This window comes from Alternaria metachromatica (assembly GCF_023757995.1).
Source record: "Alternaria metachromatica strain BMP 0045 chromosome Unknown scaffold_10, whole genome shotgun sequence".
NCBI lineage: Eukaryota > Fungi > Ascomycota > Dothideomycetes > Pleosporales > Pleosporaceae > Alternaria > Alternaria metachromatica.
The window spans coordinates 104,466-129,172 of NW_026055501.1; the positions used below are offsets into that span (position 1 = coordinate 104,466).

A 24,707-nucleotide genomic window follows, 5' to 3' on the forward strand; every position below is an offset into this window, starting at 1 on the left:
ATATCAGAAATATTCAAAAGTGGGAGAAGCTGTGTTCAAATCTCCGGTTTTAGAGTCGATGTCGCAGACCGGACGGTCAATGAATGTGCGGGCTTCACAGAGCTTGGAGATGTATCTTCCGGACCCAGACGCCTACAAGCCATACTCCGCTCTTTGGCTCATGGATACAGTCAAAAACATCTTGCCTATACATTTGGAAACCGGTCCAGATATCTACCACTGTCTTCTACTCGTACTGCGAACCTTCTGGCCGAATACCACACGTTCATGAACAAGGATTTTACGCAAGGCATACACCAGCCTGTGCCGCTGGAGCTGTCGGATGAAGATCATCAATTCTCTCCCTTCTTACCAAATGGGGATAGTTTCTTCGAACAATTCCTACTTCATAAAACAGGTCATACCCTTCTCATCACCAGCACCGGGATGCTAGTTCTCGGGCCCGACCAAATGCTCCCCCGCGATGTCGCGGTCGTACTACACGGTTATCCCATACCTTTCATCCTGAGACCTGCGAGCGATGGCCTCTGGAGACTTGTAGGAGAATGCTATGTTTACGACGTGAACGAGGGCCGCATTCATAGAGAATGGGAAGAGAAAGGTAGCGTGTCGGAGAAGTTCTGCATTTACTAGACCGCCGGTACCAGACAAACCTACTACTGCGCCTGCCCAACGCTCAATCGACCTCATTCTCCGAGTATACAGACTATGCTCTTTCCATACAGTGGGCATCTGGTGGCGATAGTCTAGGCGTGTCGCTACCACAAAACCGTCAACATGTAGCAATCGCAGACCTCTTCAATTGCATCGACAACGCCCAACGCAGCTCATTACGTTCGGTACAAGAGCTCAAAAGAGCAGCGCAAAATCAGAAGATGACACAGGCCTTGAGCGCGTTGGTTGAGCTGTGACGTGGGAAGCTCAGGATGATGGGACGGGAGTGAGTTGCTACATGGTTTACCAATAGGACTATCGAGATCGAATTCCACAATAAACACAAAGAGCATCTTTCCCACGCCCAGTACAGTTCCGCAAACATTCTTCGCTTGCGACGTCTCGTCCAACAATATACTCGGAGGGCCTTCGTGACAAAGAGGCGGGTCGTGCGCAGTTCCAATCCCAACACAGTCTCGACGTCGACCAACACAGACTCGAAACTTCCGTCGCAGCGCGATGTCATTACGATAACCATCACATGCTGCGATCTGCTGCCCCGAAGAACGCTATCTTATCGACTACACGACCAATGTAGTGCGGTGCTTGTCCGCATGTGGAGGAACGTTAGGCTCCTCGTTACCTTCATTGTGACCACGGAGGTCAGTGCGATCTTTCGTATATACGCCATCTCGTAATTAATGCCTGGCGCCTATATTGCCCTTGTCAAATAGTCAACTCCTCGATCGTATTTTCTTGTCCCCCCTCTTCTGGTGTACGAGTACTTGAGAAGTCCATGTTTAGCGCGCAACCGCTTACAGGACAGACGAGTCCGCCGCACACTACCTTCTCCAGTACATCACGATTCGCTTCTCCCACAAAATGTACGGCTGCGATGAATACTTCGACGAACACTTCGACGACAAACTCATTGGTCGCATCTACCGACTCCGCCATGACCCGAGTCGCATGTTCTCAGTCTGCCTATCGCCCCCTCCGTCATCAAAGCTGTACCTCACCTCGGATCAATACAAGTGGAAAATGAGGGTACTGCCACCGCAGAAAAACGATCAAATGCTGCAAGTTATCAAGAAGACGATCGCCGAGTTGAACAAGCAGTACATGCTCTTCTGGCGCATTGGTTTAGAAGTGTCGCATTTGACGATGAGTCCTCCCCTGTGGCCCCGTCATTTGGAGGAGTACTCGACGAAGCTGTACGCTTTCAAGGAAAAGGATCGAGAGTTTCCGATGGCTGTTGAGGCAACACTATCGAGAGGCTGTCGCCGTTTGACCGCGGAGACCATTCTGGTACGCGAGAAAGACGACATGAACGGACCTAAACCTGGCATGCCGCTAAAGACATGGCTTCTGTTCCTGGTCAATTCTCGGGATAGCCTGGGTGAAGCTGGTTGGCAGCTTCAGCGGGGGTGGTGGGCATCGAACGACCAGGACTTCTCCATCATGACCTTGCCTGCCGAGATACGTTGCGAGATTCTCCGGCAAATCTTGGGTGGCAATATCTATCCTGTCGCCAGAGAAAATCCGAATGTGTCAGGGCCTGTGGTCTTTCTGGGAGCCAAGAGCGGGAATATGCCTGTATCTCATTGGCCTGAAGTCCCACCGGCTTCTCGGCCAGATCCACCCAACTATGCCATCCTTCGAGCCAGCAAACAGATCTACGGTGAGGGCCTGAAAGCGGCGTGGGAGGGTACAACAAAGCACTTTGCAGATGGACTTTGGCTGGAGAAAGTGCTGGAAGCACCAATTGCTCCATCTAACTATCGCTGGCTCACTCATATCCAACTCTCTTTGAGTACAAAAGAATGCTTCCGATTTTTCGGGATTGACATTCACCCCGTCCTTCGATTGCCGCCGCTTGTACCAAAAGCTCGCTTGCTGCAAGGAATCGCTACCCTTAATAACCTCGAAATCGTATTTGGATCACCATACGTTCCCTATTCAAACCCTTGGTTTTCTTTTCCCAATCGCCCGCCAACCATAATGAAGTATCCGTGTCATAAGATCATGGTCGAGTGGGCGCTGATCTTCGCCTTTCCATACCTCAAGCACATCCCGAATGTTCGGCTCGCAGGCTGTATCAAGACCTGCACAAAATCGAAATGGGAACATATCCTAAGCAATGAGTACTACTTGCGGAAAGAGAGCTTCAAGACTCACGGATACGACCCTGCTATGGAGGCTTATGAGCTGTTAGAAGAACAGCGCCCTATGCACCGGCAAGTGTGAATTCGACTGGTTTCTGACGCTCCTTGGACTGACCGACTGTGATAGGCCACCGATATGCTTGTGCCCCGCTCCTTGCTCACTGGGACACCGTCCGACAGGTCTGAAAGGCTTTGACTATGACGACTCATACGTGCCGCCTCCACCACGGAGACCGCCGCCGCCACCGCCGCCGCCGAAGAAGAGTGCGCCAGTTCGGCCCGGCCAACTCTGGTCAAAGGTTCACGTGGTATGTCTACGAGCTCTTTCGTGAGAAAAAGCTTTACTGATATCATTGTAGACTGTCCAAGACGTACGGGACGACTGATCTCGTATCTCACTGGCTTCTTGTGATAGTGAAGCACCAAGATAGCGCAACATGCATTGGGTGGGTTTTCACGTTGCACCTTATCCGATGCTTTCGAGCGATGCGTATTCCTCTCTGTATCTTGTTGTTGGCCTGTGTTAGTCAGCGCAGGCTGGGAAGCTGACGGTGCGGGGAATGGCACGAAGGATTGCCCAGGTGCGCAAGTTACGTTACCCGGTACATGGCCCATGGGAAGGCGTACAGCTCGTGATTGTTCGATACGAAATTCTACCTCTTTATCCAGTGTATCTTGTCACATGCTGAGATGTATTCCGGAGAAGTGTTGGGGAGGTTCCGAGATCGCTTCACTGGGGTTGCTGGATCAGGCGAGTAGGTTCACGTGGAAAGTAGGAGAAGCTGCGAATGATTAATCGCAGCAAACACCAGCATGCTTAATAGCTGCGCGCACGACCAGATCTTACAGTAAGAAGTCGGTCTAACGAGAAATCATGAGCGACGCAGCCAAGGCATTGACGATAAAACTAAGGAACGAGTTGGGAAACCTGCCACCATGGAAGATCGCAACAACGCAGGAATGCATGGACAAAGGCGAAACGACATGGTTGATCAAGAAAAAATATTGCGGCCAGGCTGCCGAATACAATCAGTTCCGTCCACTCGCTCGTTCGGTACATCGGCAATGCAGAAGAGAGATTGGCAAATTCCCGGATATCACGGTCGACGTTATCAAAGGGTGGATTGCAGAGAAGTACTGGGATGATACTGAGGTGAAAGCTGAGTACCAACGGCAGTTTTACAAGGCGCATCCCGAGATACGTCGGGCAAAGAAGTTACTGGCTGAGTTGAGACGTGATCTAGGAGATTGCCACCTGGTCGACGAACAAAACGTGCTCAAGTGGGTCAAGAAAAACTTAACGGACAAGCGCGTCGAAGACAAGTATAGAAGCGCTCTTGACAGGGCTGGTCCTCTCAACCGTGCGGAGGCCTTGCGGTATCGCTTAGAAGACGAGGGGTCGGACGAGCTGGTCGTATCGAATGCTGTCATACTGGAGGAATGTCGTGACAATTCAAACGACACCGCCGTTGTGGACGCCATTCTGATGAAATTCGACGCTGGTCAGGGAGAAGATGCAGGTGGTGTACAGGAGGAAGGTGCTCAGGAGGGGTAAATCAGAGTAGTCGGAAGACATGAGAGAACATCAGTAGCAGCTAGGCAACCTTTTAGCGGAGTGAATATTGCAGAATTATGGCTGTATTTGATCAAAACTCTTTAGCTATACCTTGATCGGACTAGCGCACAACGCCCATTACTGCGATGTGTATCCCATAGAAAATACAGTCTATCGCCTGCGTGACGGTATTGTAACATTGCCCTTACATTGCAGGACAGCGCGCTGCTTTGAAAGACGGTACGCATACTAACGTCTCCTACTCTCCGTCAATATTTGGCCTCAAAACCACCCTGCGACTGGCTCTCAATCCTCGAAGTCAGAGTAAGACATTACAAATCGCGCGCCATGGCCGACAATGGCAGCACTTCCGATAAATCCATGGTCACGCGTGTTGCGCTAGGAGACTGGAGCAGGGACGAATGTCTATACATCCAACTGCATAGCGAACTGCTCCTTGCCGTCGCGCACCTACCTGCCGCGCCTTTCCATTCGATCAACGACATTTCTCAGTATGTTGGCTACTGTCAGTACTTCGCTCTTCCGGACGCCGCGACCAGTGACTCTCCAGATGAGACAGGCAGCGGTGTGGTAAAAAGCATCAACACCTTCACTGCCAAGCGGGACGAGCTGTCTGGATGGGTCATGTGGGCTCTTCAGGCGACGAAGATAAAAGCTACCTTCGACAAGAAGTTCCACGACGTCAAAGTAACGCCGGCCATGCTTCGGGAGTACCGCGAGATACGCGAGCGAATGGGCTTCGATACATACATACACGACCCAAAGTTGTACCCCGCGCTTTGGTCGTTCCTCGAAGACGCTGCTCGCAGCCAGTTCCCTGAGTTCAACAGAGACACTACACAACCCGAAATCACACGAGACGTCGACAACGACAGTAGCGCTTACCCCGTGACCAAATCCGGACCTGTCAACGACCAGGCGAACACATCAGACCAGGAACTGATGGACGAGGACGACATATCTGCTGCGGGCGACGACGTGAACTCCGGAGCGAGCGATGAGGAAGACCAAGCAGAGCCTGGAGGCTTCGCGCAGGGTCAGGTCCGCGCTAGGTGTACAGGCACCAACAATGACGGAACGGCCTGTCAGCGAAGAAGTCTAGATATTGAAGAGAAGGATCGTGCGAGTTGGCGATGCCATCTCCATGATCCGGAGAAGAAGAAGATCACAGCCGCTGCTCGCGCGGCAAGGAACGCAGCGAAAAAACTAGCTGCGGTGTCAGAGTCCAAGAAGCAGAAAGGTAGTAGCAAGGGAGGGGAGGGAGAAGATGCGAAGGCAGGCGGAAAACGCGCTCGGAAGCCTGTAGCAGTGGGTGAAGATGGAGCAGGTCGTGCATCCAACAAGCGCTCAAAGTAAGCGCCATCATATCGAGAATGGTATATCCACGGATGTCGGCAGAGCAGGCCCCCAAGCCGCTTCATACACATCGGTAAAGAAAGTTTGGATTGAGGGCGGATATAAGTCAAGGGCAAAACGGGCAGTCAAGATATTGGCGGCGCATCAAGTCTGTCGTCTGGTACGGTGGAGATGGATATACCGAGGCGCCATTAGTACACCAGGAGCTTTGCGGAAGCATTCCGGCTTCGTCGTGTCGACCGGCTTGCGGTCCTAGTAGCAGGTCCTGTATAAGAATCAAACGAGTCATTGAAATGTCTGCAATCGAGCCTTCTCGTAAGATCACCTGTCGCTATATGGCAGAGTTGTCAGCCGTTGGATATGCAATTTGGGCCTGTCTGCGATTTGTTAGGGCGGCGAGCGATGAATGATGAGATGCGCGGGTGATGGGCGTGGGCGAAGGCTGGTGAGGAAATGAGGACAAGTTTGCAGCACGCTATGACATCATCACTATTTAATGTTTCCGACGCGTCCGCGACGCGACAGCAACTCCGATCCCACTCTCCAACGGCATCAGCGCAGCCCCGAGATGACATTCCCGCCGCCTCTCCATTTTCTCTTCTTTGCCATCTCGGTTTCCTTGATTGTATCTTTAGTACCCCTTCAAGCTTTCCACTCCTCTCGAAAACATTCCCGTCTCGACTCTCCTTTCGAAGCCCCGTAGTACCTCGCCTTCGCATGGTACTGGCCAGACAAAGCCTCGTGAATACGGACGCCTGTAGAGTTTCCCTTGGCATGTACATGACGACTTCCCTGCAAGATGACCGTTTCGGGATCCTCGTAGTGATCTTCCGCAAGCTTGGACTCATGATCCAGGCCAGCACGACTTCTTTGTAGCAGTAGCCCTGCAATGAACTTGTGGTACTTCGTATCTTGGACATTATGCATGCGATCCATAAGTTTTCGATCCATATACCAGGTCTTCTTGCGCACCGCAGTACCGGCTTGCAGGGAAATGCTACCAATCCGTTCCCAATATTTGGTCGTCCTATGTGCAAGGAGTGACACGGGTTGTGTATCCGTATATTCTACCAGATTAACATATCCGAGGCAGTCACTTTTGATAGCCATTGCTATGCAGAAGTTCGCAAGTTCTTGTCCGCCATCAGAAAGGATCCGTTCCAGCTTCTCCAAAGCATTGTCGCCTTTGAGACCCTCACCAGAGCGCGCAAATGCTGGGCTTTCTTTAGCGGTGACTTCGATGTTGACTTTGTTGATTAAGGTCTTGCAGTCGTTGCGTTCAAATCTATACATGACTGCGCTAACAGCATCATCCAACAGGCGACCGACTTTCGAACGATCCTTATAGGTCATGACCCATCCCCAGGCCCACAAGTCGTTTAAATCAAACAAGATGTCGAATCTGTCGAGATTGGTGGCATCGGCAACGGGTGTGTCGACCCATCGCAGGCGAGGCTCCAGACGTAAACCATGTTTGCGAGTTTCCGTCCTATGAATAACGATTCGGAGCGCATATCGTAACCCCACACGAAGCGAAGTTGAGCGCTGGAGAACCTCGGCACGGAGCTGACGTGAGGCCTGACACAGGCCAGCAGCGTGGTGCTTGACGGGGCGAGGAAAGGCGGACGACCGAGGTTGATAGAGTTCAGTTGGCTCGTAAATGTCGAATTCGGATACATCCGCCGGCTGCGGGTTGTGCGTAAGTAGCAGGAGATCGACGATCTCATCGCGAAGCTCTCGGGGCAGGGTGAGTAAGGAAGCCATGGCTGCACAGTCTGACCGAAGATGGGGCCAGCACTACATTTATAGAGAGTCGAAGATGCGGAATTTTTGAATTCAGGCTGCTTCATTGGAGTACCAAGAGTTGCAATGCTAACAATGACTCGTAGGTAGCAGCCCCCTAGCGAGCCACTCACAGCCATCGCATTTCAGACGCAACCAATATACGAAGAGCTCAAAGAGACATCCAGGGCTTTTTTTTCGCAAGGGTCGACTTCAGTGTGTGGCACTGTGGGGCGAAGTTACCATGGTACCGCCAAAGTCTTCTTAAGCCTCCATCTCTTCCGACGTTTTCTCCCACGTCCCCCCAAGAATATATCGGTTAAACGCAAATTCCATTACGGGCAACATAGTTGTACGACAACCTCTTATCCATGCCTTCACTTACCAGAGCCATGGCAGACCGCAGGTGGAAGTGCGTCTCAGCCAGTCGCTACGCCGTGCAAGTCTCGCTTTGCATGTTTGCAGTCTACCTTTCCAGCCTCATCACGCAGACGTCTACTCCCACAGTCATGATATGGGGTAGCGCGCCATACATCGGCCTTGTTGTCGCTTTCGGAACACGATTTGGCCCAGCCGATATGACTGCGTCCCAAACATACTGCGTCATCACTACAGTCATACTCTTGTACCTCGACAAAGCCGCGACCGCTATCGGCAAGACTGCCGAACCAAACGTTGAAGAGACTGGACTTCAGCACCGCGCCGTACACTTTGCGCTTGCCTTCTTTGTCCTTTCGGAGCTGGAATACCACCGACAATACTAGGCTACCAAAAGCTTCAAGAAATCGGATAAATCCTCGTGGCGTTCTTGGATCACTGACTCCGATCGTACGTTTAACGTCTCGAGACATCAAAGTGTATACTGGCATCTGGGATCTGTCAACGAAGGAAACAACAAGGAGTCTGAAGAATCATTCGCATCAACGGTGTGCTACATCCTACGTGTGCTCCTCTTCGACAACCTACCCTTTCACTTAGTCGGCGGATGCTTTAATTACGCGATCAACAGCACGGTGAATCCGACTCCTGCGAATGGTCGCCTGGCCATGCAAATGATCGGAAACTTCAATGTCTTCTTCAATACAAAGACTATATGCGGCGTCTACTTGAACCTCTGGGTACTGTCCAGGGTCGTACGACAAGCCAACTTCATTACCGTTTGGGGCATCTTCCGAGTGTCATCTGGTGCTCTTGATTGGTGGAACAGTAAAGGTGGAATCTCTCATCACGAGCATTATGAGAAGTCGCAGGGTGGTCAAGGACCATAATACATCTTCGTAGAGCATTTGAGATAGCGTAGTAGTAATGCAGATTCATTTGAGTCTAATTGCCACGTCTTTTACTCCAGCAACATCTTCATAACATCAGCAGGCGTCCTCTTCGGCGCTGCAATCTCCAGCACCTCCTTGCTCGTCGTTTCCGCCTTCGCCTCGCCATTCCATGCCGATTGCGGAGCACGCTTGATAGAACCTATCACGTTCTTTGCCTGGTTTGACGCAGCGACCATGTCGTCTACGAAAGACAGATCCTTGAACTTAACGTCCTCAACTTTGGCACCGATGTGCTTCTCGACCATCGCTACAACTTCATCGCCTGTGATGTCCTCCGGGCCGTTGAGGACATACCTGCGCTTGTTGTGCGCAGAGGTGTCTTCCTGAAGCAGGACATGCGCAGCAAAGACACCGACGTCATGAGGATCAATAACGCCAACCGGTCCATCAGCGCTCGCCATCGTGCGCAATGTGTGTTGTTTTCCGCCGTTGCGAACGGCTTTGATCAGCTCAGCAGCGGGCATAAGCCAGAAAGTCGTGAACACATTGGGCTGCAGTGATGTCCAGTGCATACTTTCGTAGGCTGGCGAGTCAAGCATTTGCTCGATGGCCCAATGCGTACGTGGGTAGTAGGCAGGGCAGTCTGGCTTCACATTCGCGGCTGTGGTGGAGATGCGCACAACGTACTTGACGCCAGCGTCACGGGCTGCAAGGTGGAATGTCGATTCTTCGGCGAATTGGTTAGGCTCGTTGTGTGAAGCTATGAATGCGCGGGCGACATTGCGTTCCCGTAGCCACTCCGCGGTGATCTCGACCCAGGTGTATTCGATAATTTCGACATGGGGAAATTTGGCGAGTGCCTTTGCCGAGGAGCTGTTTGCAGATCGTGTAATGGCGAGGATGCGATAGTCGGAGAATGTCTTGCTAGATTTGATGAGGTTCGAGAGGGTCTCAACAACACTGCGGCCAGTGTTGCCTGTGGCGCCGACGACTAGGAATGAAGAAGCCATGATCAGGAAGGTGAAAATAAAGATGATTGAGTTTGAGGGGTTGGTTTCAGTGCAGGCTGATGGTGCATGTCAATTGATCGAGGTACCTACCTTTTGTACAAAGTTGCGGAGTGTCGACGACTCCGGAATGTCACTAGTTGCGGAGTGTAACCAGCTGTTGAGCGCTGCGCGTTACATCACGCACCCGGATTTTGTCCGAAGTCTGACCAATCAGCTGGGCGCGGAGTGGAAACCGTTAGTATGATGTGGCGGGCGCTAGAAGAAGATGCGTACCTCGCGCGACGACCATCCAACACTGAAAAAAAGAAAACGCGGAAGCGGAACAAGCAGAACAGCAGCAATTGCGGGTTTGTTAGTTATTGAATGTTGGAACAAGCAGAAACCAAAATCGCATTAGTACTACTCCACGAGGAGATCAACGACTGCGTATAACGTCCAACCTCCCAATGACACTGCGCCATCTGATGCGCACTTATATAACATTACAAAAATACAAAGACCAGCTCAGTACCCATAGGCCACCGTCTGTCCATGCACGTGGAAAGCGGTTGCTGCGCTGAACGACTTGATGTCTCCACGGAACCTTCCACCTACTCTGCCTCTTCCTCATCGCTATAGTTCTCATCAACCACAATCTGACGAGTAGCATGGGTCTCTTCAACAATGGTAGTCTGCTCGACTGCAGTATGTTCGACGAGACGACCTTGGGTAGTCTCGGCTGCGGACTCTTCGAGCGCGGCTGAGACCATCTGCTGTTCGGCGTCGTCATAGTCTTCCTCCCCCATCTCTTCGTCTTGCTCAGCATCGTCGTCTTCAAATATCACCGATGAAGATTCATCACCATCGTTATCCTCGTAGGCGCCGGCCAGGACTAGGAGATCCTCTTCTTCCTCGTCAAGCGCGGGCTGCTCAGCATATGGGGGAAACACCCTGGTCTTCGACTTCTTAGCAGGCCGCTCTTGGTCTCCAGAGTCTTCCGAACCATGGCGCTTGCGAACCAGAGGGCTACCGAACGCATCTTCACTTTCCGATTCCTCCACGGCAGCCTGTGACTTCTTCTTGCTCAACGGCTTCTTCTTGGCTGGCTTCTTAGGCTTACCACCCTCGTCGTCGCCATCGTTGCCGTCGTGGGTGTTGTCGTACTCCTTTAGTAGAGCCTTGTCCGGCTTCCCAAAGGCGGCCACCAAGCGCCCCGACGCTTCGAGTGCCTTGGCTTCAGGTGAAGGGTCGCCGCGCCATCTTACATTCGGTGGGTCTTCGCCACGATCGTAGCATGGTTTGTACGATGTGTACTGGTAGCGAGTGCTCTCTACTGTCCGACCATCAGAGAGTTTCCCGAAAGGAGTGGCTTCCCTGAAGTCCTTGCCCTTGAAGCGATCGTTGTGAAGCTCAGTCAACTCCCAAATGGATGCGTCGGGATTGTCCCGCATTAGGGAAGCCAGATACTCTCGCTCGATTTCCGACCATGGTGGATCAATGGTTACGCGATCAATACCCTGGTAACGGCGGTCGTTAAGAGCCTTGACGGTTTGCTTGTCGTTCCAGTCTTTTGGTACTTTGTTATAGCAGTAGATGACCGGCTCTCTCTTGTGGGATGTAGGTTCGTTCTTGTCCTTCAACCGCATGTCCATGAGCGGGATGGCAAGTAAGTCTTCTTGGTTCTTATCCTGAGGGAGTTGATCAACGTTGTCCGGCTCAACCTGGAAATTGTGCTTGGTGTCGCGGGAACCGCGCTTGTACCGGAAGCCACGATTCTCCCACATGGGAGGCTCTGTCTGACCCATGCTCTCGCGGGCAGAAGGCTGCTTGGGACTGGGCCGAGGATCACCTGACACAGGCTTTGCACCCCAGAACTTGCTCCATTGGTCCGTCGGAGGAATGACAATACTATGGGTGTAAGAATCGAAGCCTTCTCCGACGGGCGGCTTTTTTGGCTTGGCCTTTGGCTCCGTGGCGGCGGGTTCCTTGGGTGCTGCGGTCTTCCTGGGCTTCTTCGGGGTAGCGGCTTTTGCGCCCTTCCTGGGTTTCGGGGTAGGAGCGGCCTCTTCTGATTCTGACTCGTCCTCATCTGGAGGTCCTCCTTCCTGCTCTTCGACGGGCGCGGCAGCATCAGAGGCACTGGATTCGTCGTTCGCACTCGCAGACGCCGCTTCAAAACTAACAGCCTTCTTCGCTTTCCTCGGTGTTTTGGGAGTCACACTCTGCCCGAGCTTCGAGCCGGCGGGCTGCTTTGACATTTCGGGATGAGGCAGTTGCGTATTGGTGTGTTGGATCGAGCCAGGTGGTGGAGTAGTTGTATCGAAAGCACAGATAGGTTCCAAGAGCAATTGGATGGGGTCGCGTGTAGAGTTGTTGAGTCGGGCTGCAGAGGTGGGAGCGAAAACCTTGCTTTGCGGGGTGGGAATGGTGCACTGGTAGAGAGTTGACGCGCGTCTGGATTGGGAAGACATAATTGCAGTGGGAGACGGAGCGCAATAAGTAGGAGGACGGGGCGCGGCCATTGTAAGGCTACGCGTGAAAGATCGTTCTGGGGCGTGAGGAGGGCGCTTTGACATCTAGATCGCACAGTGTAGAAATACGTCTTGCGCGTTTGGCGTCCTTTGAAAGTGAACGAAAGTTGTGCGCGGATCAACAAAGCCAGCAACAGTGTAAAGCAAGCCCACCAGACAATGTCCCAGGCGGACAAAGCTGAAAGGTACAACCATATTCTCCTCGCGCACGCTCAACTAGGTCCTTCTATCGACGTCTTTCGAATGATATGGTCATCTCGGTCGCTTCTCTTCACTATGCGGATAGTGTCGAAGTAATTTGCGCGCAAGAAACCTTCTCATCCAAGTACATGTGACAGACCTGAGAGCGCCTGACACACAATGCCACATAGTGACGTGACCATGTGAAAGCTCATCGCTTGGCGGTGCCTGCGATACCGCATTGCTAAGGCAACGCGCGCGAATGATCCCGCTCCGCTGTTGCACGAGGTGAATGCTGCGCACATCTCCCGCGACCTGGGGCTTCCGACATACCACAACCAGTCGGTTCGGTTTCTCGTTAAGAGGATTGAAACCGGGTAGCAGAGTCATTGTGTGGATCAACGAAATATATCGCAAAGACTTGACCGGTGAATCCCGTGATCTCGGTTTCCGCTTCCTCGCGCAAGCAACTATCCTCGAGCTTCACCTACGTCTCGCAGCGAAGCATTGAAGCGCGTTGTCATACCTTTAGCTCAAGCTCGGCGTATGAATGAAGAGTTGGTAAGGCACGCAATGCCCGTACGATAACGGAAGTGTATATGCTGCTGCCGTGCAGGACATGAGGTCGGGGGATGGCAGCTTGGAAAAAGGTGAAAGTGTGAAAATGGAGGAACTTTGCATAACCACAGACTTTTGATCGTCTATTTCGTAGCAGCGCACGCGATTGAATGGCTTGGTCTAAATGAGAAAGCTGTAGTCGGCAAATCTGGCGACAGAGACAGCTGTGGACAGGAACGGGGACGGGACGTCGGGAGGTTTGCCAATCGATAAGATTGTCCTAGCTCCTTGGCATACGTAATGACAGCTAACTCGCGATCACGACTGCTGCGAGCCTCAGCTAGTTCAATCAGTTTTTGATGTTGAGGTGTATTAAAAGTCTTCACACTGACTTAGCATTTGTCGGGCTTTGCGTACATTGCGTTCACCACTATCCCATCGAGCCTGACTATTACTAGACGCTCACGGCAATCGGCGGAGTTGCCTGATGCCGATGCGCTCACATAGCACCCGTGGACGTCACGATCATCGGGTCTTCATGGCCGGAAGGCGCAATACGCTTGCTAGAGCACCGGATTATAACATTCAACCAGAACGGTAATCTATCTCGCATCACGGAATCGAGGGGGAACGGTAAAGTGATTGCGACGGCTTACCAAGAGGTATCAGAAGATGCCGACTAGGTTGGAATTGAAATGGTAATTAGACATTATAACACTGAACACATCCAGTCAACATTCATGCATCCTATACGGTGCGTACACTATCCGAGATCAACATCCCAATTTCAAGTTCTCAAACTTCAACTCAAGCATGTTGAGCTCTCCGAATGACGTGGCGAGTAGCCAGGCCCATGCTGGACACAAGAGCAGAGCGGGATGTATCAGGACCAGCCCGACACTCGACTATCACTCCATGATAGCCAATAAGGAGAGTGCCTGCAGTGAAGCAGGTATGTCAATCGTGACGAGACAGATCGACTGTGTCAACGTCATTGACCTTTCTCTCAACCAACCGCTCTTGCACGCGGGCCTCGGGTTCCCGAGCCGCGATCGATATCGACACAGCGGGACAGCCGACTAGCGGCTGCGGCTGGCGGCTTCAATGGTCCATGTCATAACACGGGTCGCGGGTTGGCGGTAGCTCGGTGTGCAATCTATGCATCTGCCTTTGAGTTGAGGCTTGCCGGGCTGAGCGCTTTCATGAAGCGACTTCGTATAGTTGATGCGGCTTGTCGATGCTTGTTCGACCCGGGAATGAGATTGTGGTGGCCATAGCGCATGGCTTTGAAGGGCGGCCCGGGTCGATGGGGACAGGACAGCGACTAGTGCGTGCGACTATGCGAACGCTTGTACCTGCATGACGATATCATGTTTTGTTTTCAGAGACTGGCGTCGCTCGCACGGCTGCTGCTGCGTTGGGAGAAGCTGGAGAACCGCCGGTACAATGTCCTCACTCTGCCGAATAGAGTGGAGTCGCTTGGTAGTCCATCGTCAGGGAATGGGGATGGAACTTCGGGTGTAGCTCGCTCGCGATGCTGGAGATGCTCTTCGTCCATGCGCAAAAGGTCCGCTTCGAACTGCTCCATCACAGTGAGAGCAGGCGCAAACTCAGGGCTCAAGAAGTTCTGGAGTGGCGGAGGAACGGCCTCCTGGCTCGCAGAGTAGAGTAGTTGGGGCCTCATGTTGATGAAGGGGCGAAGATGTCGAAGAGGTTGAGGATGTTGATGCGATGTGTTGCAGTGGATGAGATGCTGGCTTCTTTCCAGAGGGTCGCGTCGCGTTTATATCACAGTATCGCATGTCGTCATGCTCTCTTCTCATCCCACACGCGCTAAGTCGCGTGGCAGCTCCAATATCGTACCTGAACCCCACGAGCCGTGCGCAGTTTCAATACAATAATAAAATAAGACGTTCCGGAACGATCGCATGTCATTTTCCCCGATCGCATGTTATGTTCCGATCTAGTGGTCACCAGCATCGTCATGGCCTTGTTCCAGACGGTACCCCTGAGACTTCCCGCTTTCCGGGGTCGATCGATCGTAGCGCGTCATCAGGGATGCTGCATCATCTGGCAAGATCCAGGTTTCACCCTAGCAGACAGCACCGTGCGCGATGTGCAAGAATTGAAGATTGAAGTTGTCGGTGGCTTCTTCCATGCGCTCCTGGATCTCGTGAGAACTGTCTTGGTGTTGTAGGCTGGCATCGGCTCGCGCTTTCCGACAACACCCTGCCTACCTCGGCTCATCGGGCGAAGACGGCCAATGCGGTGTCGCTCCTCACGAACACCTCGATGACCAGCCGTGAGCACCCTATCGTCATCGCAACGACACATAGAAATAATGCCCATCCCCACACCTTTCGGCGGTTTTCTGCCCGCTGCTCGAGATCCACCATCTGCATTTCTTGCAGCTTACATAGCAAATCCAGGCCTTAAGTAGACGATACTGCCCGGGATGCCCACCCCACCCTTCTCCCAAGACCGCCGAGACTGGCTGAGCGAAATTTCTGGACTGTTTTCCCAGCGCAAAACCAAGGACGTTAAGAACACGACATCTACGTCAACTGTGAACCTTGGATTTGGCAACCCAAAAGCTTTCGACTCTGTTTCAACTTTCAGTTCGAGATCTCGAGATGACGCCTCCACAAAAGATCAAGCAATGGCTCACGGGCCAGGACGGGCTCGATAAGCTCAGGATGGGCGAGGCGGATTGCCCGGCTCCTGGCGAAGACGAGGTGTTGGTTGAAGTCCATTCCGTGAGTCTGAACTACAGGGATACCGAAGGTACGTAGAGTGGGATGTGGTCACACCTACTTTTGTGGCAGGGTCCAGACGGCCATTTGAACAACGCTAAATACGTGGACAGTCGCCATGGGCCTCTACAACCACCACAAGTCCGTAAAACATCCCCCCGCTATTGTCCCATGCAGCGACATGTGCGGTGTAGTTGTTGCGGTTGGCCCAGTCTCCAACAACACTTCCGACCCCTACAAGAACCCAGCTTTCCAGCTTAAGGAAGGCGACCGGGTCATCAGTACATTTGCGCCGAAGCATCTCAGCGGCCAAATCAAGGCCTCAGATATCGCGGGTGGCCTAGGCGGACCCGCCCCTGGCGTGTTGACGCAGTACCGCGTGTTCCCCACGTATGGCGTTGTCAAGATTCCAGCTTATCTATCCGATGACGAAGCGGCTTGCTTGCCAATCGCAGCTGTAACTGCTTGGATGAGCTTGAACTGTATGCGACCAAATGGCGAGATCATCGGACCGGGCGAAAAGATCCTGTGCCAGGGTACCGGCGGTGTAAGCATCTCTGCAGCCCAGATTGCATCCGCAGCAGGCGCAGATGCCATCGTCACATCTTCCTCCGATGAGAAGCTCCAGCGCGCATCCAAGCTTGGCGCAAAGACAACCATCAACTACCGCAACACTCCCGACTGGGAGAACGCAGTCCTTTCTGCTACCTCCGACGAAGGCGCTGACATCATCATCGAAGTCGGCGGTGCGCAAACGCTCCGCAAGTCATTCGAGTGCGTACGCTTTGGTGGTCTGATATCCTGCATTGGCTACCTATCCGGCAAGCAAGACGAGGCTGGCGACAGGACAAACACGAACTTGCTGTGCCTGAAGAGGAATGTCACACTCAAGGGCATTGTAAACGGCCCTAGGACTGAGCTCGAGAGAATGCTCAAGTTCTACGACGAGAAGAAGATTAAACCAGTGGTCGACCGTGTTTGGAAGTTCGAAGAGGCGGATCAAGCGATCAAGTACCTTTTCAGCGGAGGTCACTTTGGAAAGGTTGTCATCAAGGTGAAGGAGTAGACGGTATCATAGGTGCGTAGTGAATCAAAATACACCATGATCAACCATCCAACATTTTGTCACATCAACCAGTCCGTCCAATGTCATTGTGCATCGTCTTGAAGGCTCATGGAAAACGATTCTAATTGCGCAGCATTGTAATCTACTAGAAAGCTACTAATCGCGGCTTGTACAATAATGTGAGTAAAGATCGCTCATTGTTTGTAGCATGGTCACCGTCACACCTCGAACTAAGCCGAAGACTGAGCGCGCCGCTCAGCATCAACGCTAGCACCCCACTTGCGGAACGCCTTAGTAAAGCGCTTCGTTTCTTCAATAGCCTCCTCGTATTCGTCAGCAACAACAAGTCCCTCATACCACGACCGCTCGGTCTCAGCCAGCACAAGGCGCCACTCCTTGCCCTCCTCCAGCGCCCACGCCAAACCGTGAACACCCAGGCGAAGTAACCATAAAGCAGCCGATATCTTGAACCCCCACAGCTCAAAGTTCTCCTGGTCCGCCGTGGGCCAGTTCTCTTCGTGGTCCATTACAGCTTCAATGACCTTGTAAAGGCCTTCCTGGAAATGAAACGGCAGGCAGTGCAGACAATGCATGATATTGCTGATGTTGTCTTGGAACGGCTTGCTGTCGTTGGACCATTCCCAGGCGCAGTTGGCAAGAGTCTCAAGACCGGCGATGAGTGATAGGCAGGCGCCGCATTTGAATGTGCTATTGCAGGTCTTACGGCACTCGGCGGGGCGGAGGTGGTACCGGCAGGTCTCGACGGCGGTGACGTGCTTTTCGCCCTGTATCATGTCAGTTGGAAGGTTTCAATGTCCAAGGAGGGTAGTGCTGACCTTCTCGAAGAGACTATCCTCAGTCCGGGTGATCTTGATGATCTCGGTCCAGACATCCTTCGCAGCAGTAGAGGATGCTGCAGATGCCTCTGGGTAGTCGCCAGGGGATACGAGGACGAAGTCGTCCGTGTCTTCAATGTCGTCGGCAATGTTTATGGAGCTCTTGCTACTGACACTATCGGCAGTCTCTGCAATCTTGGAAGCAGGCATGTTCGTCGCGAGTGTGAATTGTCGGGTACTATACTTTATAAAGAAGTTGTGGTGGGTTTCAAATCAGCGAAGTTGTGAGTCTGACGATCTATATAGCACAAGAGGAGGAGAATTCAGCTAGGGAGTGTCATTCAACAAGTGGGTCTGGAAGAGGTCCATGGACTGAGAGCTTTCTTCCAGAAGGAGAAGGGTGCGGTGAATGTCTGCATCGCACTCTCTCGCAATGCGCAAATGACCAGATCAGGGATTCATTCGTACAGACATTCAGGCTTCAGCGGAAGAAAGCCATCAAGCGTACTCGAAGAATATATGCTTGGGGATATCCTTATTGGCTACAAGCTACAGCAATTATTCTAACGCAAGCTGACTTCTAAACAAAGATAAAACTCGACCCTACACGCTTCCCCGACAGAGGGAAACACCAAGACCAAATATCAAATATGACCAGTGCCAGGAAGCACATGTGTGCCCTGGCCTGGAAGTCTCATCGACCCTTCAGTCGTCGTCTTCAGTCCGACCCTTCTTAGCAAACATCCCAGCCGCGCCCCTCCCCCACATCGTCACCTCCGCAGCAACCCGCCTCAACTCCATCTTCTTCTCTTCATACTCCACTTTACCCTCATTCACCACAATCCACGCCTCCTCCGCCCCCAACAAAATCTGCATCTCGCTTTTCCCCTCTACCCTCCCCAGCATAAGACCCTCGGGCCCGATCTTTAGCGCCCAGATCACCACCGAGATCTCGAACTCTTCGTCGCGGACAACTTGGCGCTCGAGGTTCATCCAGTCGTCTGTATCGAGTATTATGGAAAGAACGATGGAGAGACTGAGCTGGTGTTGCGGTTCTAGCATATGCAAGTATTCCGCGACAAAAGAAGGCCTAGTAGGATTATCGGAGAAGATCTCGGAGCAGATGCGTAGGGTGTCGAGGCCGTCGATAATTGCATTCGATGTTAGGCTTGGATGGGGTTTGGATTTCGTTTCGATGGCGAGGATTTTGGCGTAGTAGGCGATGATGTCTTGCGCGCTTTTGTCCTACGCGAAAGCATTAGCATGCATGATTGAGCTTTGAAGGGCGCTTGTGTGGCACGCTTACTTCGATGGTTTTAGCAGTCTCGTCACGAACGAACACGTAGCTGCCATCAGGGTGCCTCGGCAGTGTATCATTGGGTAGGGCGACGACTTTCTTTCCGTCGACGAGCTGGGTGAAGTCTTCTTGGCTCTTAACATCGTCGTTCATGTGAGGTTTCCCTGCGCGCGGCATGGTGGTTACCCCTTTGATGAGCGGTCTTCAAACTTCGTGTGTATTAGCGGGGTTGAGTTACTACGGGTGGTAGAGAGCCCAGTATTCTCTCTCCAGGCCAGCCATCACTTTGGTACATGACAGAAAGTAGGTCAGTGCATGAGGCGCGATTCAATGCCAAGATGATGCGATATGCAGTATATGATTGAGCTTTCTCTTGCGTGAACTACCCTTTTGGACCATGACGTTAAGTTGTGCCTGAGTCCGTGCTCGCCACTGTAGGGAGCCAGCGAGAAACAATGCACGCTAGACTACGCCTCTCCCATGCCTCCCATTTCTCCTGAACTCGTTTATCTGCTATTCGTTTCGCATGCCGGGCTTTCTCTGCAACGATTCTCTGCTCAATCCTGCAAAACCAGTTCCGTTGATCGAGCGTAGGAATAGCGACACCATAGTCTATTCTCATCAGTAACTTGATGCTTGGTTGTCGAACTTTGACTTACTTTCACAATATCTGGCAAATCTATTCCATCATTCTTGCCGCCATCACGTTCAGGACCGGAAGTCTTCTTCTCTGTCGTTTTCTTGACAAATCCCCTCCTCACACCACCGTTCTGCTCTTCCATTATTTCAGCGTCATTCTTGGAGTCTGCATTGCCCTCCTCTTCACGCTCTGAGAGTCCACAGTCCGAGCCCGAGCCTTCGGCGACGGAAGATTCCACGTCGGTGTAGGAATGGTAGTCAGCTTCGACGAACACGTAGCTGTCTTCCATTTCTTGATCCTCGGCGACCTGTTCGTCTACGGTGACGACGTCGTTGTCGGTGTCGAGTACAGATCCACACGTGCCCTCGCTAGGCTTGGTGATGGTGCTCTCTTTGGCTTGGTTGTCGTTGTTAGCGACAGTGTGTTCCGTAGAAGACATGTCTTAAACTGTGCGTTGGGAGATGATGTGACACGTTAGAGAAAGAATTACGTAGTCTTGTGAGCTCGCGAGTTGGGTGACTGCGCTACCGTTGAGTGACAGTGCGAACACTTCCATGCTAGTGTAGCTGCGTATATATGTGCCGTGAGGGCTCTATACCTGATTGCGCCACTAAGGCGACGTTCATTCTCCTTTCACTAAGGTCAATAAGAAAGGCTGCGATCCGCATGGAAGCGACCCAAGCTTCATTATATCAATATTCCTTCTGCAGTTACTTGTCCTTCGAAGGCAAATGGAGCCCGAGCGAAGCAAACAGGCGTTCAAGAGATGGCAAATATGGCGAGGCACTCACGACTATCGCATCACCAGTGATACCAAAACAGTACGACCCTCGTATGCATGGGAGAGATCAAGAGACCGAAAGACGACGGACTCAATTGTTGTCATTGATGATGGCGAATGAACAATATTATATAGCGTAGAGTTCACGAAGCCTCAGTCGATTGCGACGTATGATGCTGAGAAAACCTGATTGTGATTGCTTCTTAACGATCATAACTTCGATGCTGCCCCCTCTTCGTATTCACTCAACTCTTTCTTGTCGCAGTCCCTCGGGCTTTCACCAAACTCCTTACCCTTGCGACATGACAGTTCTTCGGCGCTCTTCCACTTCCAGGCAGTATCTTTCTCCTCACCGTTGCCCTTGCCGCTTAGTACGTTGCACATGTATGCGCCGGCGACGGGGAGGAATCTGAGGGGATGATTAGCATTGCGTCCGTGAAATGAAGGGTAAAGTAACCTACTTGTACGAATGAAAGCTACCACCAACGGCGAGGTACAAGTTGGCGAGCCTTTCATGAGGGTGTCGACACATCAGCCAGTCTTCGGTTGGTGTAACAGCGTCATAGCAAATTCGCCATCGGTCTGGTCTTTTGCTGCGTGTCCATTCCGGCATGGCGTTGTGCATGATCTGCGCGCTTTCACGCTTCAGTCTCTCAGGGATGTCGTTCTGGTTCCTTCGAGATGGCATAGTAATTTTATGGCCAGAAGGGGTGGTAACCGTGTTGATGACTTCAGTTTTGATGTCATTAATCTTAAGCGTTCGGTTTGGCTGCGAGGGCGGGATAATGTCGACCTCTCCACCAATGACAATCACAGGTACTGTTTCGTCGATCATGCTCTGTGTGTCTTGTTCGTTCAGTGTATAGTATGCAGAGACGCGTCCTACAGCGGTGATTTGGCGCTCGATGCGGTCTTGTTCCTGAATCTTCAAAGCATCCTCGATCGGCGACATCAAAGAGCTGGTCCATGCTCCTGCTGCCAAAACGATCTTGTCGGCTTTCAAAACTTGACCATCTCTCAGCTTTACACCAGCTAGACTACGTTGGTCGGCGCTCAGTAATAACTCTTGCACGTCTCCAGTCACCCTCTTGACCCCAAGCTCTAGTGCAACCTTCGTGAAGCTTTGCGTTGCTTTTTCCGCGTCGCACCAGCCGGCTTCGCGATTGAAATAACCCTTTCCATATTCTTCACTCTTGATGCCTTTCGTTACAGCGTACTTGTCCAGCTCTTGTGGTTCTAGATCGCGCGTGTAGTCACCTCCTCTCTCAACAAACGTCTTCCTTATCGCATCGCCAAAAGTACCATTCTTTTTGTCTAGCACGACCCAACCGGTCTTGTGGAAATGACCTTGTACTGCTATGCTCCAGAACCAAAAATGAATGGCTTCATTGGCGAGATTGCAGTAAAGATGTGACTCGTAGTCGGTACGAATAATGCGATTGGTGTCGATGGCTGCCGCTTGCTTTTGCTTTAGGGATGTATTGCTATCCCAACGGTCGACGATAGTAATCCGCGATGGATCTTTGTATTGTTTGCCCAAATGATAGGCGGTAGACGCGCCAAAGGTGCCAGCGCCTATGATAAGGACTGTAGGTTCACTGCTTGCCATATTGAACGAATAGTGATCAAAAGTCGTAAAGCTTTTAACGATGTCCAGGATGATGGTGAGGCTTCCTGGATGGTAGATGAGACTGCTTGCGCTAGTGTTGCGGGGTCTTCTGCGGATCCGATGCCCCAGCTTGCCCGAAAACGTGCATTGGCTCGCGCGATCGGGAAGGAACTCACGATGCCCAGGTACAACGCGTTCCGAACATGACGTATCAACACAAAAGCGGGCGCGTGCGAATGAGCCCTATTCTGTCCAAAGTTGCGCTGCTTTGATAAGTGACATTCTGGAGCCCCGGTTGGGCTTTGGCAATGATCGCAGTCGATGCGGGATGCGCGAAGCTTGCTTGGAGACCGGCGTTCGCGTCGCGACGTCGCGAGTATTCAGTGTCGCGGCAGGTGCAAGGACGACCGTCGCGAACAAGGTTTACGCGTTGTAATTGAATGTCGCATCAATTGCATCGCCTCGAGAATGCAATTTAGTGGTTGAGGCCAGCTTAAAGAGTACGTCGCGATGGCGTAGAGGCATGGTGGCACATGGGTCGTGGAAAGTCGCTAACTAAAGCTCGAGTGTCATCGCTCCTTCCGAATAATACAGCTCACTTCTAACACTCAACACCATCCATCACGCGCGTGCTTGTCAGTAGTAGCGGCACACATCGCGCATACTAATGGCAGCAGTTCAACACGAACGGGTTTGTTCTCTACATGTTCGACCTATTTGCTGCGGCAGTTTTATTTGATTGTGCTCCACGCTCTCCAACCAGTCTCTTACATGTATGGGCACCATTCACTCATCAATAGGTATTCATGACTCCCGAAAAGTCACTTCCGGTAATACGCATGCGCTGCGATAACACGATAAGAGAGAAAGAGCTGGTGATGGCAAGAGACATGGAGTAAGCCAGGGGCTGACCGCAGAGCTGGACTAGCCGGTTGCATCATCGGCAATGTGTCGAAGATGTCAATTGTTTAGCCTGGAGGCCTTAATCGGTTTCAGTTCTGGATATTCACTACCGACGAAGGATTCACGGTCCTACACCTGTTCTTCCAATGTAGAAGCTGCTTGCGAGATGCATTTCCAGGAATGGTTAGCGCTGGCTGTCTCGGCTAACCTTCCGTGTCAGACTCGAAGTATCTTTGGATTCAAGTACGAACACAACGCAGAGCTATTGCGCAGCAGAAGACAAGACCCAAATTCAATATCACTGCTGGAACTGAACACAGAAAGTATCTGAGGAGATTCAGTGAGACCAAGTTTTCACGCTTCAATCTCAGATTCGCCACTGCACGATAGCACTTTAGTGGCTCCTTCGGCAAGCCCCACCATCGAGCGTAGAATGCAGATTCAGCAACTCTCAACCAACACCACGATGTCTCCCAAGATCCATATCGTGCGCCATGCGCAAGGAGAACACAACGCGACCGTATGTCCCATATCATAAAGAAGAACCTCGGATCCAATAAGACTAACTGGCCGCAGCGCAATTACAGCATTCGCGATGCTGTGCTGACAGAAAAAGGCAAAGAACAATGTCGCACGCTTAGCTCGGCGTTCAAATATCATGAGGAAATAGACATAGTATTTGCGTCGCCGCTACGACGAACGATTCAGACTGCGTCACTGAGTTTTGGCCCTGTGCTCGCGCGGAAAGAGGTGCCGTTCGTGCTGTTGCCAGCCTTGCAAGAAGTCAGCAATATTGGATGTGATGTCGGAATTGCAGATACAGCAGATGACGTCCACGCATTCCTACCGAAGCTGTTCGCAGAGGGTGAGCTCGATTTTGACATCAGCAAAGTTGATGCATCAGCGGTGACAGCGGGCTGGAACTCCAAGGTTAGTCGATCTCCCGGTTTGACATCAGCATGCATGCTTACTAACGCCTCGCAGGAAGACTATTGGGCGTACGAGAAGCGCGCCATCTCGAAGCGCGCTTCTGATCTCAGGAACTGGCTGTACCAAAGGCCCGAAGCGCAGGTAAAGCTGCCGTTAGTTTCCTCTTAACAGCGGTTTGCTAATGGAACAGGTCTTGGTCGTCACCCATGGCGCATTTGCACACTTCCTCACCGAGGACTGGGAAGTCGAAGACCCCATGGTGGGCACAGCGTGGAAGAATTGTCGGTACATCTCTATATTTAGTCTGCAGCATGAGCTAACTCTACTATAGGTGAACATCGCGTGTTTACGTTCACGCCTGAGTCGACAGCGGAAGACGCCCACGTGGGTGAGACTTGGGAGAGCAGGCGAAGCAGAGGTGCCCAAGAAGTCGAGAAGGACCCGCATGTAGTGGATGAGTTTCTCAAGACGGCGGCGTAGTTGAGTAGTAGTGCACATAGTCCGCGGCCTCAGGTAGCTTCCGACAACGGCTGTGGCATGCCGTTCCGTCCGTTGTCCAAGAGCCGGAGGGTCCACGAATAGCCAATACCCGATGTGTTTACTGTAGTAACTTGCCCGAGTACAATTGCGCTCTTTGATCGACGGATTCTCCCTTCGCTCCTAATCTGGAGTACCACGGCTGTTCGGCAAGCGCGCCATGATGGCGCAACATCCCACGGTGCCCGGTGCCCCCTGAGGCTTTTGGGATCCTGGGGTAGACGGTAGCCATGTCCAAGCAATCACATTCACCCCCCATATCATTGGGCGGCGCAAAGTTCGGCAATGCACTC

General features: G+C 52.1%; 13 protein-coding genes across 13 annotated transcripts; 6 read left to right on the forward strand and 7 right to left on the reverse strand.

Moving 5' to 3' along the window:
• Positions 1 to 1,536: 1,536 nt before the first annotated feature.
• Positions 1,537 to 2,901, forward strand: J4E83_005155 (uncharacterized protein; the record flags this gene model as incomplete). Its single annotated transcript, XM_049332076.1, has 1 exon — positions 1,537 to 2,901. One exon carries the CDS (start codon positions 1,537 to 1,539, stop codon positions 2,899 to 2,901), a length of 1,365 nt encoding a protein of 454 aa, XP_049188527.1.
• Positions 2,902 to 3,693: 792 nt separating this feature from the next.
• On the forward strand, positions 3,694 to 4,374 carry J4E83_005156 (uncharacterized protein; the record flags this gene model as incomplete). Its single annotated transcript, XM_049332077.1, has 1 exon — positions 3,694 to 4,374. One exon carries the CDS (start codon positions 3,694 to 3,696, stop codon positions 4,372 to 4,374), a length of 681 nt encoding a protein of 226 aa, XP_049188528.1.
• Positions 4,375 to 4,722: 348 nt separating this feature from the next.
• J4E83_005157 (uncharacterized protein) lies at positions 4,723 to 5,751 on the forward strand (the record flags this gene model as incomplete). Its single annotated transcript, XM_049332078.1, has 1 exon — positions 4,723 to 5,751. The coding sequence occupies one exon, from the start codon at positions 4,723 to 4,725 to the stop codon at positions 5,749 to 5,751; it is 1,029 nt and encodes a 342-aa protein (XP_049188529.1).
• A 642-nt stretch (positions 5,752 to 6,393) lies between these two features.
• Positions 6,394 to 7,515, reverse strand: J4E83_005158 (uncharacterized protein; the record flags this gene model as incomplete). Its single annotated transcript, XM_049332079.1, has 1 exon — positions 6,394 to 7,515. One exon carries the CDS (start codon positions 7,513 to 7,515, stop codon positions 6,394 to 6,396), a length of 1,122 nt encoding a protein of 373 aa, XP_049188530.1.
• Positions 7,516 to 7,925: 410 nt separating this feature from the next.
• Positions 7,926 to 8,297, forward strand: J4E83_005159 (uncharacterized protein; the record flags this gene model as incomplete). The annotated part of the gene is made up of 1 exon (XM_049332080.1): positions 7,926 to 8,297. One exon carries the CDS (start codon positions 7,926 to 7,928, stop codon positions 8,295 to 8,297), a length of 372 nt encoding a protein of 123 aa, XP_049188531.1.
• Positions 8,298 to 8,872: 575 nt separating this feature from the next.
• J4E83_005160 (uncharacterized protein) lies at positions 8,873 to 9,814 on the reverse strand (the record flags this gene model as incomplete). Its single annotated transcript, XM_049332081.1, has 1 exon — positions 8,873 to 9,814. The coding sequence occupies one exon, from the start codon at positions 9,812 to 9,814 to the stop codon at positions 8,873 to 8,875; it is 942 nt and encodes a 313-aa protein (XP_049188532.1).
• Positions 9,815 to 10,404: 590 nt separating this feature from the next.
• J4E83_005161 (uncharacterized protein) lies at positions 10,405 to 12,051 on the reverse strand (the record flags this gene model as incomplete). Its single annotated transcript, XM_049332082.1, has 1 exon — positions 10,405 to 12,051. One exon carries the CDS (start codon positions 12,049 to 12,051, stop codon positions 10,405 to 10,407), a length of 1,647 nt encoding a protein of 548 aa, XP_049188533.1.
• Positions 12,052 to 15,695: 3,644 nt separating this feature from the next.
• J4E83_005162 (uncharacterized protein) lies at positions 15,696 to 16,881 on the forward strand (the record flags this gene model as incomplete). The annotated part of the gene is made up of 2 exons (XM_049332083.1): positions 15,696 to 15,846; positions 15,929 to 16,881. The coding sequence occupies 2 exons, from the start codon at positions 15,696 to 15,698 to the stop codon at positions 16,879 to 16,881; spliced, it is 1,104 nt and encodes a 367-aa protein (XP_049188534.1).
• Positions 16,882 to 17,111: 230 nt separating this feature from the next.
• On the reverse strand, positions 17,112 to 17,927 carry J4E83_005163 (uncharacterized protein; the record flags this gene model as incomplete). Its single annotated transcript, XM_049332084.1, has 2 exons — positions 17,112 to 17,666; positions 17,718 to 17,927. 2 exons carry the CDS (start codon positions 17,925 to 17,927, stop codon positions 17,112 to 17,114), a joined length of 765 nt encoding a protein of 254 aa, XP_049188535.1.
• A 495-nt stretch (positions 17,928 to 18,422) lies between these two features.
• Positions 18,423 to 19,167, reverse strand: J4E83_005164 (uncharacterized protein; the record flags this gene model as incomplete). The annotated part of the gene is made up of 2 exons (XM_049332085.1): positions 18,423 to 18,962; positions 19,024 to 19,167. The coding sequence occupies 2 exons, from the start codon at positions 19,165 to 19,167 to the stop codon at positions 18,423 to 18,425; spliced, it is 684 nt and encodes a 227-aa protein (XP_049188536.1).
• A 360-nt stretch (positions 19,168 to 19,527) lies between these two features.
• J4E83_005165 (uncharacterized protein) lies at positions 19,528 to 20,093 on the reverse strand (the record flags this gene model as incomplete). The annotated part of the gene is made up of 2 exons (XM_049332086.1): positions 19,528 to 19,626; positions 19,674 to 20,093. The coding sequence occupies 2 exons, from the start codon at positions 20,091 to 20,093 to the stop codon at positions 19,528 to 19,530; spliced, it is 519 nt and encodes a 172-aa protein (XP_049188537.1).
• A 552-nt stretch (positions 20,094 to 20,645) lies between these two features.
• Positions 20,646 to 22,044, reverse strand: J4E83_005166 (uncharacterized protein; the record flags this gene model as incomplete). Its single annotated transcript, XM_049332087.1, has 2 exons — positions 20,646 to 20,844; positions 20,897 to 22,044. 2 exons carry the CDS (start codon positions 22,042 to 22,044, stop codon positions 20,646 to 20,648), a joined length of 1,347 nt encoding a protein of 448 aa, XP_049188538.1.
• Positions 22,045 to 23,413: 1,369 nt separating this feature from the next.
• J4E83_005167 (uncharacterized protein) lies at positions 23,414 to 24,357 on the forward strand (the record flags this gene model as incomplete). Its single annotated transcript, XM_049332088.1, has 5 exons — positions 23,414 to 23,467; positions 23,524 to 23,877; positions 23,932 to 24,018; positions 24,068 to 24,158; positions 24,209 to 24,357. 5 exons carry the CDS (start codon positions 23,414 to 23,416, stop codon positions 24,355 to 24,357), a joined length of 735 nt encoding a protein of 244 aa, XP_049188539.1.
• Between the last annotated feature and the right edge of the window lie 350 nt (positions 24,358 to 24,707).